This window comes from Ctenopharyngodon idella, chromosome 8 (genome assembly GCF_019924925.1).
Source record: "Ctenopharyngodon idella isolate HZGC_01 chromosome 8, HZGC01, whole genome shotgun sequence".
In the NCBI taxonomy this organism is placed as follows: Eukaryota; Metazoa; Chordata; class Actinopteri; order Cypriniformes; family Xenocyprididae; genus Ctenopharyngodon; species Ctenopharyngodon idella.
Window position 1 is genome coordinate 1,592,986 of NC_067227.1, and position 18,899 is coordinate 1,611,884.

Sequence of the window (18,899 nt, forward strand, 5' to 3'; positions counted from 1 at the left end):
GTGAGGCTGCTGTGAAAATCTATATTGTATAAAGTGCTTTAGAAATAAAGTTGACTTTTTGATTTGGCTTGTATGCACATTCAGTGTGTGTGTGTATATATATAAATATACAGGTATATATATATACTCGAGTACCTTGCTTTTATAAAACGGTAACCACACGATACAAATATTAAAGCCAAAAATGTGTATCAATGCAACTTTCATGAAGTAAACTTTTTCTAAAAGCCTTCCTTCCACCGGAAAAAATAGTCCCTGACCATGAACAGCAACAGAAGTTACATTATTACACCATTAGATGGCGGCAAAGACTGTCTTTATGAGTGTGTCAGTCAGTAGCGAAGACTTTTACATTGAAAAGACTGAATTGTTGTGAACACGGAACAAGACGCAACTGACAAATGCTTTGACTAGCTCTGTCAGTCACGGGAAAACCCCTTAACTGTTAAAAGGACAAGATATTGCAGCGGACATTTAAACAGATGTTTTATTATGAACACAGGACTGACCTGAAGGAAAATGCTAAATCTGAATGCAGGTAATAAACTCGCTCACTCAATCTCTTTCTCACAATACTCTTCAGTAAGCTTCAATGAACAATATCAGCTGAGAACAAACAGTTTACGTTGCTAAGAGTGTTGTATAGTGATACACAGAAGCGGTCATCGTCGTGTTTTATCGTAAATAAAACAGCTATCAATCAGAATCAAGGACAGGAACTAACCATTTTATAAATAATGTTAGGGTCATATACACATAATGATAATAAATATAATTATTAAAATATAAATAAAAGAGTATATATATATATATATACACATACACTACATACTACTACTACTAATTAACTACTATTATTATCATCATTATTATTATCATCATCATTTTTTTTTATTATATTGCTCTACAAAGCTTTTGGTGTGTCAGAGTGAATGTGTGTTCATGTATCTCACAATCCATCTTCTTGAGCAGCAGATAGTATCTAAAATCCTATTTTGGATACTATCTTTATTTTGGTGTAAGTATCTAACATGCTTCCTGTCAGACTCTGAATGCGGTTTTCATAACCAAACTTCAGAGTGAGATAAGACTCTCTCACACGCAGAGAAATGAAGCTGACTTCACTCAAATCATTGGCGTATGTAAGCAGCATGTACTGGAGGATGTCACCACTGCACTGAGTCTAAAATCATCCATAACTCACTGCTTCCTGGAATTGTTAGCCTGATATCAGTGTCCACTCGTGCATGAATAACTCGAGAACAGGACGCTCTGATGCTTCAACCTAAAGAGGAACTAACCAAATGCTGCGCCATATGGTCACAAGCAGTGCATTTCCTACAAAGCCAGCACACAACAATCACCAAACACCTAACACGACGCCATGACACACTGATGCTCTCTGAAGGTCAAACGGTCAAGGCTCACCGCAGCCTGTGATTGATGTGATGCGGTTGTGTGAGATTTGACGCTCGCTTGCATTGAAGATGACGGTCTTCTCTCAGGATGGAGTGTAATTAAAGGACCGTGGATAATTAAAACACAACAGACCCTGACAGCCGTGCATGGACAAGTCCTTATAGACGTACAGATTTATTCATGGAAATATTTTTTCATTCAAAAACTAAATGAAAATGAACAGGGATTAACGCAATAGTCAGGTTATCAAACAAAACATACAGATCAGTTCACATTGCTGGTTTTCATATTCATGTAATAATGTAAATCTTTAAGCCAAAACAAACCAAAATTGGGTTTCTGACCATTGCAACTTTTGAATAAGGAATATTCTGTAATTATAGGAATTTGATACAAAAACACATTTGACATAATGACTATTTTCTTCTTCTTCATGTGGTGGCATGCAGGTTCTAAAAAGTTTACATTTGCTGAAAGCACAAATATCCTTAATTAGATTTTTATTACATGTTATAATAATATACTACTACTACTACTAATAATAGTACCTTTTATTTATAGGTGCCTTTGTAGGCACTCAAGGACACCATATATAAAACAAGGCAGTAAAGTACAAAGCATACAATTATTAGTCATCCATATATTAACATCCTGCAAACATTTAGTGAGGTCAGAAGAGGGATGAGAAGCATTAGGTCTTGTGGATATGTACAATTGTGTGTCATCAGCATAAAAATGGAAATTAATACCGTATGAAGGAAAAATGTACCCAAGAGGTAGAATATAAATAATAAATAAAAGCGGACCCAACACCGACCCCTGTGGAACACCATGAGTAACTGAGACAGGCTGTGTCTCAGTTATGTCATTCCAGTAAGACCTTCATTCATCTTCGGAACATAAATTACGACATTTGTAAAGAAATACAAGAGGTTTTTTATCCCCCATAGAAAGCAACGAAATTACCACATTCAAGGTCCAGGAAACTAGTACAAATTTTCATTTTTGGGTGAACTAACCCTTTAAATAGGATGAAAACCAAAGTTTCAAAGCACATCATCAGCTACTCCAGTGCGAGCCAATCGTTCCAGCAGTACTGAATGACTAATAGCATCAAAGGCAGCACTAATATCTAAAAGAATAAGAATAGACAGGAAACCAGCAGCAAGGAGCCAAGAGAAGATCATTTGTAACTTTAATAAGAGCTGTTTCTGTGCTATGTTTGGATCTAAAGCCCGACTGAAAGTGCTCACAGATGTCATTACTTTGCAGATGTGATTCAAGTTGAGTTGCTACTATTCTTTCAAGTGTTTTTGAAATAAAAGGAAGATTAAAAATGGGCCTATAATTATGTAGATTGTTAGGATCAGCACCAGGTTTTTTTGAGAATTGATGTGATAGAAGCCATTTTTAATGATGAAGAATAGTAGCAGTAAATAATGAAGAACACACTATACTGTAATAACAGGAGAGATTGAATGAATACAAGACTAAACTAAAACAGTAGGCAAAGGATCGAGTGAAAAAGCAGAAGACATAGGGCCCTATTTTAACAAGCGCACGGTCTGAAGCGGTGCACTTATAGCAGAGATGTTCACGAGTTTTTTTTTTTTGGAGTCTGAGTCAAGTCTGAAGTCTTTATCACTGGAGTCTGAGTCAAGTCTGGAGTCTTTTGTCACGAGTCAGAGTAGAGTCTCGAGTCATTAAAAAAAAAAGAAAAACTTTCATAATCAAATCCTATTTTTTATCCTAGTTGTATTACATAGACAAAATAATATGATCTTTCTATCATCTGTTTTGTTTGTAATAAAGGTCCTGAGATGTAAGGGATAATGTACATCTAGCTTGTTACTTTATTATCCATTACAATGTACAAAACAATCGCCCTGGCAACACGAGTAGTCATTTTCAATACAGTCGCTAAGCGGACACAAGACGGCGCTAGTGAGCCGGTTTGTTATACAGCTTCGTTGTTAGTGATGACAGTCATTATCAGAAAATATCAAACCTCGGAATGTTTAAGAATGTCAATAGAAAACTGTACGCATGCTGTTTGTGATACCTTAAAATATGAGCTTTAAGTAATAAATGGATTAACATAGCTTTCTATCTCTCTCTTATGGACACATTAAGAAAGAGAAAAGCTGCATATACTATGAAAAGATTAATAAAACGTTAGGTTTAAAAGCTAGATTTTTATTTATTTTTATTTTTGTTCATATTTTAACAGGCTGGCAATCCAAATTAGCCATGCAGCTTCACCACAGTATATTGCTAGCTGTGTGAGTTAATGTGACTACCTTTGTGGATTGGATGTTGTCGTTTCGGTGTCTTTAATTGTTTTCCCGCATTCTGTGCATCTAGCCGATCTGACATGATAATAAACCTTACAACATTTCGGAGTTTACGCGCAATACAAGGACACACGTGATCAAATTCTATGACAAGAGTCCGATCTACCACGACACATTGGGAAATATCTGTGACGCAGGTATTATAAAACCATTCAACACAAATTCTTTATTTATTATATCAGTAGTTAAGGGCAAAAGACTTGAGTTGTTTTTCAAATATTCACGAGTCTTTTGTGTCGAGGCGAGTCAAGTCATTTCAGGTCGAGTCCGAGTCAAGTCTGAAGTCTGTTAAAGGGTTAGTTCACCCAAAAATGAAAATTCTGTCATTTATTATTCACGCTCATGTCGTTCCAGACCCGTAAGACCTTCGTTAATCTTCGGAACGCAAATTGAGATATTTTTGTTTAAATCCGATGGCTCCGTGAGGCCTACATAGGGAGCAATGACATTTCCTCTCTCAAGATCCATAAAGGTACTAAAAACATATTTAAATCAGTTCATGTGAGTACAGTGGTTCAATATTAATATTATAAAGCGACGAGAATATTTTTGGTATGCCACAAAAAAACAAATTATTTAGTGATGGCCGATTTCAAAACACTGCTTCATGAAGCTTCGGAGCATAACGAATCAGAGTCTCATCTCTCATTCCCTTTAAAAGCCAGTTGTGCTTGAACCATGGCGGATTCGCTATTTACATGACGGAATTTGCAAGCAGAAAAACTGAACGCTTCTCCAGAGAGGAATCCTTTTATTTTTAATATTTGGCATGTTTGTGTGTTGCTGCACATCCCTGTGTGTGTAACAAGCAGAGTGTATGCGCATTGTGCACCCGCATATAGGCACATATTACTAACGTGCCCTTTAAATAACAAAAAAATATTGCACCATTGACTTTAGACCATGTTCTTGTTGGTCAATGGCGCAGTTGTTTTCAGTCGCCTCAAAATAGCAACACGCCAACAATGCGCCTGAACACACCTCGTTTTCAGACCATGGGCGAACAGAAGGGCACGAGTGCATTTGCTATTCAAACAACGTGGCACCATGAAAATGATAACTGCGTCTCGCTGAAACTAGCAAAAAACACTTGCGTCGCACCTGGCGTCAAGTTATTTTTATTATTTTATATTTGTTGCTTTATCCTGATTAAAAATAAGCCCAATCCAGATATATATCCAATATGTAATTAACAACTTTTCATCAAGAGAAGGTGAGGTTGCAACTGAAGTACTACTACTTTTACTATTACATTTTACTTGAAATGAAATGGGAGTCGTGCTACGCCTTTGAATGTCACCATCCTGCTAGCGGGACGCTTAGAGCTCTTTTATATTGCCTTTTTTCCCTGTCACATAATTTAGTAGGCCTAATCATCATTCATTCGAAAGCTTAAAAACTCAAAATTCATCCTGTGAAAACGGACATCGCGTTATCATAGAAACTGTACTTTAAAACCTTTTAGTGGGCTCCTCCCCCTAGTGGGCGGTGTCATGTTTCCTTACAAAATTTATTTTAACTTTTTTTTTTTTTTTCTAATCTTGACAAAACACATATCGTTGGAAAAGTCTGAGACTCAAGGTTCCATATTTGGCTACTGTTTTGTGACATAAGTGATATTGTGACAGAAATGTATTAATTTGTGATAGGAGAATGCATGAACAAATCAATGCAATGTGAATGACATCCGGTGGCTATTTTTTGGTATTACTCCTAAGCAAAATCTCATAGGAACTTCAAATTTGGAACACAACTTGGTTAGGCATATGACTTTGATTTTATAACAATAGAGTAAAAAATATTTTGTAAAATGTATTTTGTATAAAATAAAAAATGTCTAGTACAGTACATTTGCTTTACAGTAAACTTGAACTTCTATAACCTTTTTACACATTGTTTTTAAAGTGCTTTCACTGCATTCATGAATTACAAGTTTGGATAGTGCATTTTCACATCTATATGCTCAAAAAGGGGGGTGACAGTTAAGGGGTTAAAAATGCTGCGCAAAGTGGTGCAGAGTTGACGTTCACCAATCACATCATTTCGTCACACGGGTCAAAGTGTTGTTGCACGTAAAACTCCGCCTTAAACAAACTTGCGCTATATATCATCATCATTACAACTAAAATCTTGATTTTTTGCCTGTCATTTAGCTATATTTGTAGTGTTTTTGGAATAAGGCCGTGTTTGAAAAATCTCTGCACTAGAGGAAGCGCACTGGTAAGTGCACTGTCATGGATGTGACTGTGTGTTTGTCTCGCCATGTGTTTGGAAGCGTGGATGGAAGTGCCGGTGTTTGCTGTAAATGTACATTTCAGATCTAATAATATATGTGCGACTGATTGTTCAGAGGATCGTGGCGTGTCTGAATTGTAGTCCTAAATCCTTAACGACTGTTCTCAGTACAGAATTTCTGTGAGAATCTGGGATCAATTCTGAAGGATCACATTGGAAGTTTTTATGGGGATTCCAACATAGTAACATCAACACTAGATCTTTTCCCACACGTAGTTCCCAATAAGACCGTGAAGGTTAGTAATTGGTCAAGTAGGACATCAGATGAAAGCTTCCCCTAAGATTTAATTTAATTATTTAGATTAAATTGTAATATTTAAATATTAAAACACACATGTGTGGCTGCGTCAGAAATCGCATACTCTCTTGAGTAGGTACTTATATTGAATAAGTACTTGCTTCACGACCGCCAAAAAAAGCACGTTCTAAATAGTATGAATTTATTCTGGACGTACTACATTCGTAATGTTATTATCACGTGACCTATCAGCGTCAGTTGCGTCGCTTCACTGCCATTCACAAATCCTCTCCCGTGGCCTAAATTAATTTTGAAGTTTTATCAAGTATTAACAATGAGATTATGTGGTTTTTTTTTTTTTTTGTTTGGTTTTTTTTTATAATCAATTAACTCTGCTTGTGTACATTTTTACAAGATGGACAAAATTTGTCACCAAAAAAGTCATTCGGTTTAACCAAAATTTCGGTTTTACCAAGTGACACTTTTGGTTATACCGAATTACGACATTTTTTAAAAATGCTACCAGGCTGATATCTAGCTAGCTTGCAAAAGGACAATCAAACATTTTATATTTAGTACAAGTTTTTAAAATATTACAACATTTTCCATGTTTTATAGCGGTTGTACCGAATGACCTGATGTTTCGGGACATGCGTATGAGCAAGTGAAAACATTAATTTTTCAAATAGTTAAGAGAGAGTTAGTTACTTTGCTTCATGACCATGTGGTCCTGTGGAGGTGTCTGAATGTTGTCACATGATATCTTACTAGCCTACGTCTGTTACACTCACCCCCCTAAACCTCACTCCCATTCCCGTACGGGGCCACCACTGTAGCCCCCCCAGTTCGCACCTACCCGCTCCAAGCGGGACACGAACCCCGGCCCGTCCGCAAGGGAGTTGGATGCTCTAACAAGGAGGCTAAAGGCTGCAACCTGCAGGGGAGTGAGGTTTACACGCCCAGCTCTTACTAGCCTACATCTGTTACATCTTGATCAAAAATGGTCCCTTTATATTGGTTACTCCGAATGACATCAATGAAATTAATTTTTCTGGACATTCTTTCTCATAACGAAGCAACGACTTCTACGCGTAATTTTAATACCATTTTGCACTATGTTGATATACGATGGTTTAAAAACAATGCAGAATAAAAAATATATACATTTATTACATTTTAAGATATTTTGATCACAACTGAAATGGCCTTTGGACGGTTAAACCAAATGACCTTTTGACACTTCAAAATCTTTAAAATACCTTTATGTAGCAAAATATAATTGAAACCTTTTGGATTCAATAAAAGAGATCTAGTTGTACTACCTTACATACTTTGGATGTCATATCTTTGTTTTTTGTTATTGACCCAATTATGTTATAAAGCTGTTCATTTCTCATAAGTGTTTGCACATAGCCATTTTTATATGCTTGTAAAAGCATGTGGCATTTAAGTGACATATTGAGGTTTGCAGTGATTTGGTAGCATCTTTTTTTTTTCAGGGTCAGTGAGAATGGACAGCTCTGGTGACCCCAGTGGGCCTCCACGGACGCCGCAGATAGGGGGGGCCAGAGGGTTGCCGATGGGCCGCCGACTGCCCGCGTCCATCTCTCCGGGACGCCTGCCCACAATGCGCTCCAGAGACCTCACGCTAGGAGGCGTCAAAAAGGTTACCATTCTTAGCTGAACACAGAAGTCACTACTAGATATTTCAGATTTGATTTCAAGTGTGTTGTCCTTTCTCCTGCAGAAAACCTTCACCCCCAATATTATCGGTCGAAAATCAAAAGAGGAGTAAGTGACGGACTCTTTTATAATTAGTGTCTATTTACCATCAATTCATCATTGTTGATGTAATGAGAGTGTCACTGTTACTTACAAGTAATGCGTTGCCACAGATTAAAAGCTGATGAAGTAAAGAGACGAGATAAGAAGGATGTGGATCGAGGTCGGCAGCGGGACGTCCGAGGGAGGGGCCGAGGTCGCCCTGAGGTCATCCAGTCTCATTCTATTTTTGAGCAGGGTCCTGCTGAGATGATGGCCAGGAGGAAAGGTAAAGATGATTGCTGTGATTTGAGTCCTTCTCATGGCTTTGAAAGGCTTACTGCTTTTAAACGTCAGCAGCGACAACAATATGACACCTGTGATTGTTGATGATGAAGAATTGTGTTTACTACTACAACAATTATAATCACAATCAACAGTTATTCTGCTAATAATATAGTTATTTAGCCTAAAAGCAATGTAACATTCAGATACCTTCAAATATCTGTGACACTGGGGAATTAAAATAATAAGCAGTAATTTATTCTGATGTTCAGTCACAAAATTATGTGCACCAGCATTCACCATTCATTTGAGGTTGGTAAGATTTTTGAAGTCTTTTATGCTCATCAAGGCTGCATTTATTTGATCAAAAATACAGTAAAAACTGTAATATTGTGAAATATTATTATTATTATTATTTAAAATAACTGTTTTTTTTATGCAAATATATAGTAAACTGTAATTTATTCCTGTGATCAAAGCTGAATTTTCAGCATCATTCCTCCAGTCTTCAGTGTCACATGATCCTTCAGAAATCATTCTAATATGATGATTTGCTGCTCAAGAAACATTTCTGATTATTATCAATGTTGAAAACCGTTGTGCTACTTCATATTTCTGTGAAAACTGTGATACATTTTTTTTCCAGGATTCTGAATATAATGTTCAAAAGTTCATTAAAATCTTTACTGTCGATTTTGATCAATTTAATGCGTCCTTGGTGAATATAAGTATTAATGTTTAAAAACTTAATATTTTTGTGGAAAGCGTGATACTTTTTTCAGAATTCTTTGATGAATAGAAAGTTCAAAAGAACAGCATTTATTCAAAAAAATTTGTAACATTTTTAAGTTTAATCTTTGCTCAAAAGTATTAATATCCTAAAAAAAATTCTTACTGACCGCAAGCTTTTTGAATATTCATGTAAATATACAATGGGTTTTAATGTTCATGGAAAACCTGGAATTATTAGGGAATTTTATAATACTTTTCAGGCTTGAAAGTCATGAAAGTCAATAAAATCTTTAAAAAACATGGAAAGTTATTTCATTGGACATAAATTGCTCTTCAAGAGTGAAATCTCTATAAAATGATGTTAAATGCTAATACAGTTATCAGTCCATGTAATATGGTACATTTGACTCCAGAAGCCGAATATTCAAGAATGTAGTGGAGAAATTTAAAGGGTTAGTTCACCCAAAAATGAAAATAATGTCATTTATTACTCACCCTCATGTCGTCCCACACCCGTAAGACCTTCGTTAACCTTCTAAACGCAAATTAAGATATTTTTGTTGAAATCCGATGGCTCAGTGAGGCCTCCATAGCCAGCAATGACATTTCCTCTCTCAAGATCCATTAATGTACTAAAAACATATTTAAATCAGTTCATGTGAGTACAGTGGTTCACTATTAATATAATAAAGCGACGAGAATGTTTTTGGTGAGCCAAAAAAACAAAATAACGACTTGTATAGTGATGGCCGATTTCAAAACACTGCTTCATGAAGCTTCGGAGCGTTACGAATCTTTTGTGTCGAATCAGCGGTCCGGTGCGCCAAAGTCACATGATTTCTGCAGTTTGGCGGTTTGACACGTGATCCGAATCATGATTCGACACGCTGATTCATTACGCTCCGAAGCTTAATGACACAGTGTTTTGAAATCGGCCATCAGTATATAAGTCGTTATTTTGTTTTTTTGCCGCACCAAAAGTATTCTCGTCGCTTTATAATATTAATATTGAACCACTGTACTCACATGAACTGATTTAAATATGTTTTAGTACATTAATGGATGGCTATGGAGGCCTCACTGAGCCATCAGATTTCAACAAAAAATATCTTAATTTGTGTTCTGAAGATGAATGAAGGTCTTACGGGTGTGGAACGGCATGAGGGTGAGTAATAAATGACATTATCTTCATTTTTGGGTGAACTAACCCTTTAAGAACTAAAACGGCCATATTGATCAGTCCGTAATCAAAATTAGGGCTGGGACAATACATCGATTCTCGATACAATGAATCTGGATCGATCCTGATATTTTCTCTCTCTAATTGATTCTGAGCTTAGTTTTAACAGCAGATGGCACTCTAGGCTAGTTTTTAACCACACACTTAAATGCTCATGAAGAAGAGTGCTAGAGAGTGCTCGTGTAAGTGGTTAAATATGCTTGCACCTCGGCTCAGAATGCTTTTATGACGTGAGATTAATGTAAACACAGCCCATTGCAAACACCCTTGTAATTCACTTCAACCTTTTCGAACTTGAACTTGAGGTTTAAGTGGTGTGTGTAAGGAACTGGAAGCAAGCAGAGTACGGGTGTTTCTAAAGCACGCAGTGCTATCTGCTGTTAAAAACTAAGCTCAGAATCGATTCGAGAGAGAATTGCGATACATCGGAAAATATCAGAATCACTCCTGATTCTTTGTATCACGAATCAATGTATTGTCCCAGCCCTAATCAAAATGTTGGGATTAGTGTTAATATCTAGGGTGTTTACAAGTCTGTTTAATGATTTATAAAACAGTTTAATGTTAAATATAATTCGCATTTTTTTTTGTCTTTTTGTCTCTGCACTGTCTAATTTTTTCTATATTTGATCAGGTGTATACGATGACACCAGAGAAACAGCCAACACTGGCCCTTCGCCCATCATCAACATCAAAAAGGAGAGAGAGACCGAAGAGGAGACTAAAGAAATCCTGCGCAAACTTGAGAGGGACAATGTAGGTTTTCAAAAACAAAAATAGCAGCTTATTAACTAGGAATTAAATAATCAGACATGTACCTGGTCATATTACAGCCCAAAATCAAAAGGAAGAAATAAGAAATTCTGTTTTATGTTAAGAAAATAAAGCTTATTTTAGGTTCATTAAGATCTTTCGCATTGAGACATTAGTTTCATAATTAATCATATTTTTCATCTGAATTCTCATTACTGCAATGCAAAAAAATGGTGCGTCTGAATCGTGTACTGAGTAGGTACTATGTTTGAATTTGCGACCGTTAAAAATGTACGTTCTGTATAGTATAAATGTAATCCAGACGTACTACATTCGCCATGTTGTCATTATCATGTGACCTACCAGCGTCAGTTGCGTCGCTTCACTACCATTCATAAATCCTCTCCCGTGGCCTCATGAGATAGTAAAGTGTCCATCAAATGCAAACTTCAGAATCTGAATCGAAAGTAGTAGGTCATCCGGGTACTTTTTGCCGACTCTTTTATGAGAACTGTGAATTCGGACATGCTACTTTTGTCACATACTGTTTTTCACCTATATAGTAGGGAAGTATGTAGTATTTCTTGTACTTCTTTTCATAGGTTATTTAAATTTAAAAAGAAAAAAAAAAAACCTAAGTAAATTTGAAGAGTTTGGTTCCAAAACGCGATAAACGCCTTTTTTTTTTTTTTTTTTACGAGTTTCCGCCAAAATCAGTATTATATCTGGTCGGTGTTGAAAGGTGGTTTATTAATTTTGCGCAAAATGCGATTTCCGTCGTGTTATTCTGTCATGTTTTCTCCCCTTCTATCCAAAACGTGACAAACGCCAGTCTCTCCCTTCTCTGCAGAATGCGATATATCCGCTCAGCCAATCACAGCGCTCCATTCCACGCACTGTAAACAGTAATGGCGGCGCTCTGCATACACCCGGCATCCTAGTTTTCCTTATCTACTTTGTAGTTTGTGATCAACAAAAACAGAAAAATGAATAATTTTGAAGGCATTGATGAACCTGTGGTGGTTTCTGCGGTGGGGAAGAAACGTAAGTCGTCGAAATGTAATCATTTACGTGAGAAGATTAAGAAGATGAGGCACTCGAGTCGGGAGGAGGAAAAATGCTGGCTGTTACTTGTTCCACGACAGCATCAAACTTCTGTCACGGTCCCCAAAACTGAATCATGGACAGTTTTTAAAAGCCGTTTTAATACCAATGTACTCTGTAAATGTGTTTATTTTAACCGTGCGGTGGCGCCAGATACTCTTTAATCGGTAATGACAAACGGAGACATAATTCATTCATAACATTAACAAGATGACTCGTTGAATTCATTTTGGGAGCGACGGCCGAATGTATTTTTAGTCTAGTGTCTGTATATAAGATTAGTTTTGACAAAGTTCAGAGGCTGTCATATATGTGAATCAACTTACTTTGTTGTGTATTTTCAATATGAAAAATAACTTTTATATTGATGGATTAATTGCATTTTGAAAAAAAAAAAAAAAAAAAAAAAACGTCTCCTTTGATTTATTGCATTTTGGGGAAAAAATAATCAATTTTTATAATAAACCTTTGAAAATCAAATGTAGATTTGAATTTTTAATGTTTTTATAACCAAAAGATGCTATGTGAAAGTTTGAAACAGAAAATGGTGGTTTTCATCTTGCCGCTTTCTTTGTAAAGAAAACACATTTTTACTCAAATTAATCAAAATGGAGTTACAGCGTTTTGGAACCAAACTCTTCATTTAGTCATGAGAATCACCACTGAAAATACTGGGACTAACAAAATAAAAAAACTAAAGTAAAATGACCTGATTACAATATTGGCAATTATTAGGCAATTGTCATAATGCAGAAAGCTAATGTATAGGCTTCATTTTCACCTTTTTTTGTATTTTGATTTTGATGTGAAATATGACCCTGGCCATGTTTTTATGTGATTCTCTCAAATGCGAATATTGCCAGTTGCTTACTGAGAAAATGATGCCTTTAAGTCTTTGTTGTCACCCACAAGACTTTGGTTGTGTTGTAGTTTGTGGATGACCCTCACCTGAAAGGTGAAAGAGGAAGCTGTCCTGTGCAGCTGCCGCTGGCCGTGTCTGGATGGGTCTTCAAACAGGAGTTCAGTGAGAAGACCTTGTCAGATCCTGAACCGATCAGCACTGGAGCTGAAGTCAAGGGTAGGAGCGACCGCACAAACTAGTCTAGTCTAGTGGTCGACCAATGTTGATTTGTTTTTGATGGCCGATGCTGTTAGCTGTATGTGCAGATGTAAAGCTGATATATTATTATCACACTATTTAATTTAAAGGTCGTAAAAACACATGCATATTAATTGCTGAAATTAAATAATTTACTTTACATATTTACTAAATTAGAAATAATTTAAAAATGAATATTTAAAAAATAATTTAAACTTGATAAAAATATCAATTTTATGTGTTTATATGTTTACAGGTATAAATTCTTTTTTAATTGATTATTAAATTGTTAATTAAGGTTTATACATGCTGGTTTCCATTTTTAATCTTTTCATTACTACTGAAGCTCCAGTTTGCCAAGTTTAAAATGATTATTAAACAGCAAGCGCAAACTATGTAAAAGCGGCAGCCCTTCCGGCGCACTCAGTGTCCAAATTCACTCACTCGTTTTTATTCACTCCATCACGTGAACTATATTAGTGGAGTAATGTAGGGAATAGTGAATGAGGGTATAGAGGGCGATATTGGACACAGCCTATGATGCAATCGGATTGCTCTAATTCACAAATTAATCATTCGGTTTGCAAACTGATTTAACAGATTAAATAGAAAATAATCCTCTTGTTCATGAATCGGACACTTTGTTATTGTCAACCACTGATGACCACACCTGTAGACAAGAAATATGATATTTAGTGAGCATTCATTACACAGAATTGAAGAGTGACAAAACTTTCTCTATCATCCATCCCACCTTTCTTCAGTCAAGCAGGAGCCATTGGATATTCCTGAAGCAAAGAAGGCGGAGCCTATGTTCAGACCGCCACCCTTGCCCGAACCTGATTTGCTGCCTGATTTACTGGAGGTGTGGAATCACTGCAAAGAGGAGGAGCTTCTCTTCATGCAGCTCCCTGATTCGCTACCAGGCCAGCCGCCCACCAGTGACGTCCGGCCCACCAAAACAGAGGTGCAGTCCAGTGATGGACAGACCATGATGCAGAAGACCGAGACACAGGTGACCACTAGCTAGGTTTAGGTCACATGGCCATGTGAGTTTTTGCATATGCTCATGTGTTTTTTTTGTTCTCCTGTGTGTTTGTGTGTCAGGAGGAGTCTCAAGAAGAGAACAGCTGTTGTCTCAAGGATCTACAGGAGGGTTTGGTGGGAAAGATGCTCGTAAGGAAGTCGGGCAAAGTGCAGCTTATTCTGGGTAACGTCACCCTGGATGTGGCCCTGGGAACGCCCTGCGCCTTCCTGCAGGTCAGTTACACACAGTATGTCTAGTATATAGGTTTTCAATGGCTATGTTTCCATCAAAGTTGTGAATTTAACTTAAGCGCAAAATTTGAATATCACATAAAACATTTGCAAATAAAGCAGTGTTTCCATCCAATGTGTTTAAGAGAACAAAATCGTCACTTCCTGGGAAATTGGTGCCAAATTTCTGTAATAAAAATGGAAGTTGCTGCAATCAGGGAAGTTTTTTCCTCCATCATAAATGACTTGCGTCTCAGAGCAGCAGAAGAAACGCAGTAAACGCTGTCATGTTCTCTTGTGTTCGGATGCTGGTGTTTGTGAATGTAATCATGAGAGGGAATTAAACCAAATCAATCTGATGACAGACATTTCAGAACCACCAAACCAACATTTGAGATGCTGCGATGCTGGTTAGTCCAGTTATATCATCTGTTGAGGCAAAGTCACATGAGTTTTTAGTTGGGCATTGAGGGATTTATTAGGAAAATGTGATTCTATCGTAGTTTATGCGCATGGCTTCTTATTAAATGAAAACATTATCTGCCTCAATTGAGCACACAAGCATTTTTTTAGTATTTCATTATTGAGTCTTTGTTTCTCTGTACAGCAACCTTGAGTTTGGGAAAGGCACTTTATAAATAAAACATTATTACTATTATTATTAATTGATTTGCATTTGGAGTTTCCATCCATCATTTTTTAATGTGATATCCCAATATTTGCATAAGAGTAGGTGGATAGAAACAGCTATTCATTGTAAAATGCCTGATAAGGTGTGGTCAGTGCCAATCCCTATGATTAAATGGCATGGGGAACTCTTTCGCAATTGCAAAATTTCTGATTGCATGAAAATGAAAATTACCCCATGATTTACTCACCCTCAAGCCATCCTAGGTGTATATGACTATCTTCTCTCAGACAGACACAATCTGAGTTATATTAAAAAATATCCTGGCTCTTCCAAGCTTTATAAAGGTAGTGAACGGGGGGGCAGATTTTGAAGCCCCCAAAAAATGCATCCATCCATCATAAAAGTAGTCCTTACGACTCCAGGGGGTTAAGAAAAGCCTTCTGAAGAGAATTGATGGGTTTTTGTAAGAAAAATATACATATTTTAAACTTTATGAACTAAAATAACTGGCTTCCACCAGATGACCGTATGCATACTGCACAAGTCGACTTGTGCCATGGATCGTGGAACGGACTAAAAGAAAGAGGTGCCGTGGTTTGCAGGACTTCGCACACTGGATGAGAAGCGGCATTATAATTGTACCAAATTCTTGTTAATGTACTACATATTATAAAGACTTCATCCTAGTCTGTAAGATTGTACATCTTAGTATTAGAAACTGTACTAGGCTAATAGTATTAGTTAAATGCCAGATATATTATGTATTTTTTAAGCTTAATTTATGACTCTGAATAATCGATAATCTGTATTTTTTTTTTTTTTTTTTTTTTTTTTTTTTTAGAATAGAGATCACTGTTCTTCCATTCTGAAAACAAAACATTAGACAACCAAACAAAATATGTAAGCTAATGTTTTATTTAATCTTACAAGTCTATTTATAAATCTCTAAAATGTTATAAATGACTCTATTAAAAATATTTATTCATTTATTATAAAAAAAATCATTTAAAATAAATGAATGAAGACTTGTTTCGTTTAGAGTTTTTGAACGAATCTCTTTAATGATTCAGTGATATATCAAATACGTTTTAACAGTCACTGGTCGCCACCTAACATAACATATCTTTATTTGAAGCTTAACATTAGTTTCAAAGGTCAATTACTCATTTTGATTGCGGCTGCCGCAACATCAGAGTCTGAATCTGGACTATACACTTTTATCCCAATACTTTGATTATTATTTAATGTTTGCAACACAGATATGTATCCTACTGTGTAGTTGAAAAGACATAGTTTCAAGCATAAAGCTGACAAGATGAGCGCTGCTCTCTCTGGAGGCGTGAAAGCAGTTTTGATGTGATTGTAATTTCAAAAGTTAATAGACAGCAAAATCATTGTCATTTAGGAATAAGATCGCGTGTGTGTTTGAATTGTGATCGCAATCTTTTAATGACTAATCGTGTACATATGAGCCTATAGCTTATGTACTTTTGTACGTCATATTTGTACCAGACCTCAAAGGTAACCCAGGCCCGGGCGGCCCCTCTGCTTCCGCAATCCATGACTTGTGCCAAAGGAGTAACCTCTGACGCGATGTATGAAGTAGGAAGTAGGAGTAGCGTAAGCTTAGACGCCTCTCACGGTTCAAACAAATATGGCTGAGCAACAAACTCAAACTCCTCTTCTCCTATATCAAAATCCTCCAACATTTCTTTTGATCATTTTAGACTTCTAATTCATGACCAGTGTTTTGTTTTACTCTATCCTCTGCACTTCCGTGTTCATCATTACGTAATGCGTCGGGTCAGATGTCACTCTTACGCCGCAAATTGATGTGTACGGCAAAGCTAGTTTTTATAGTTAATAAAGTTTTAAATATGGATATTTTTCTCACAAAAACCCATCACTTCTCTTCAGAAGGCCTTATTAACCACCTGGAGCCGTATGGATTACTTTCATGATGGATTTTTTTGGGGGCTTCAAAACATGCCCCATGTTCGTTGCATGTGTAAAACGTAATAAAAGCTCCCTGAGATGATACGAGAGACCAGACATAATAAAGTTCTCATGCTATTAGTGCATATGTAGGCTGCTGATCTGAATGTTTGGTGGGGAATCACTGCCAACTGCTGGGGTGAAGATGTTATGACAGCATTTCTAGACCCGAATTTCAAAGGCCCTACCATGTAATGAAATTGGTGACACAAATTTGGGTCAAATTTGGGTCTGAATCTGTACACACAATCTTTACACTATCTAGCTTCTGATTACATGCTTTTCTTGTGTATTTCTATTATTCTCTCTGTGTTTGTAGGAACTGGTCTCCGTGAATACCGAGGGCAGAAGGGGAGACCTGTCTGTGCTGGGACACGTTAAACACAAGCTGGTTTGTTCACCGGACTTCCAGGCTCTTCTGGAAAACAGAGTTTGAGGAGCAGCTGCTGGAATCACCAGTGTTTCATTTGAGTGCTGTATATGCCTTTGTGAGGAAATATTCCCATGTACTGTCACTGATGGAGAACTCAGAGTGAATGAATGAAAATTATTTATATATGCAAGAAAATTTATTTAGAAGAATTTATCAATTGTCATTCAGGAGTGAGACACTATTACACATGTAAATATCGTGGGTTAGAATAAATAATTCATTTATAAAAATCTGAGTTTGAGTTTGAAGCCTTAAGTTAATAAAAAAAGTGCCATAAATACCTTTCCTTTTCTTTTCTTTTTGTTTAATTTATTGAATCAGCCCTCTAATGGTAGATTGGCAGCTTTCAAAAACATTAAACTTTGACTACATGTAGTAGATATTGTTTTCTTAGGAAAAGGGATGTTTTTGTGGTCATAATTTTTATACATTTTAGGACTCAATTCCTCAAAAGTAATATTCACAGTCATCACTGTTTGGATCTCTTATATTGCTTCATGACTGTATTTCTGTGACATTAGGGGCTGTTATTGTTTAGACATCAACTGCTGAGTGTGCTGTTTGTCATAATTTGGCACTCTATGGTAAAATGTAATGTTTGAATAAAATACACTAGAATTAGACAATTAACCATTTAAGCCACAAATAGGTCATTTATACAGTATGATGGGGTGTTTATACTAACAGCCGTTGTATTACTGGTTCTAGAAGGCATTTCTAACATTACTGGCAGTAGGGGTGTGCAATATGACCCAAATCTTATATCACAATATGAATCATTTTATTTCATGGTAACAATATATATCACAATGTAGTTATTTTTGCTTTAAATAGGGTTTTTATGATATCAAACATTTTTGATTCCATTGAAATTTCATAATTCTTGTGACCATTTTCAATATCAAAAACTACTAGCCTAAGTAGGCTATGAAAAACTCAAGCTTATTGAAGACAAAGAAACAGTATTCTTTAAAAAAAGAAAAGAAAAAAGAAACGAATTACAAGCAAAAAAATACAATAGAACAAAGACACAAATGAAATAGACCTATCTGAAAAACTTCAGGCACTAGAAATAAGAAATACTACAAAAATTGTATCAATTGTACAAAAGCATTGCATAGTCTTCACTGTAAATTAAACACATTTATTCTTATTAAAGTTACAAAAATGTTTCAGTCAAGAGCAGTGAGAGATTATAGATTAGTGTCTATTTTGTTGTTTGATTAACAAAATAGAGAAAATCGACAGACAGCAGCAGGTTTATTAGGCTGCTGTCACTTTAAGACCAAATGCACTGATCCAG

At 36.3% G+C, this 18,899-nt stretch overlaps 1 protein-coding gene across 1 annotated transcript; it reads left to right on the forward strand.

Annotated features, from left to right (window-relative positions):
* The first annotated feature begins 5,813 nt into the window (after positions 1-5,813).
* polr3d (polymerase (RNA) III (DNA directed) polypeptide D) lies at positions 5,814-18,226 on the forward strand. Its single transcript, XM_051903977.1, has 9 exons — positions 5,814-5,993; positions 7,806-7,972; positions 8,054-8,097; positions 8,202-8,356; positions 10,959-11,080; positions 13,112-13,259; positions 14,045-14,295; positions 14,388-14,540; positions 17,483-18,226. The coding sequence occupies exons 2-9, from the start codon at positions 7,817-7,819 to the stop codon at positions 17,597-17,599; spliced, it is 1,146 nt and encodes a 381-aa protein (XP_051759937.1). The 5' UTR covers positions 5,814-5,993; positions 7,806-7,816; the 3' UTR covers positions 17,600-18,226.
* Positions 18,227-18,899: the final 673 nt, after the last annotated feature.

Coding starts and splice junctions, on each gene's coding strand:
- polr3d (XM_051903977.1), top strand. CDS start 7,817: ATGGACAGCTCTGGTGACCCCAGTGGGCCTCCACGGACGCCGCAGATA. Junction 8,098..8,201: donor GGTCGAAAATCAAAAGAGGA/GTAAGTGACGGA, acceptor GCGTTGCCACAG/ATTAAAAGCTGATGAAGTAA. Junction 8,357..10,958: donor GATGATGGCCAGGAGGAAAG/GTAAAGATGATT, acceptor ATATTTGATCAG/GTGTATACGATGACACCAGA.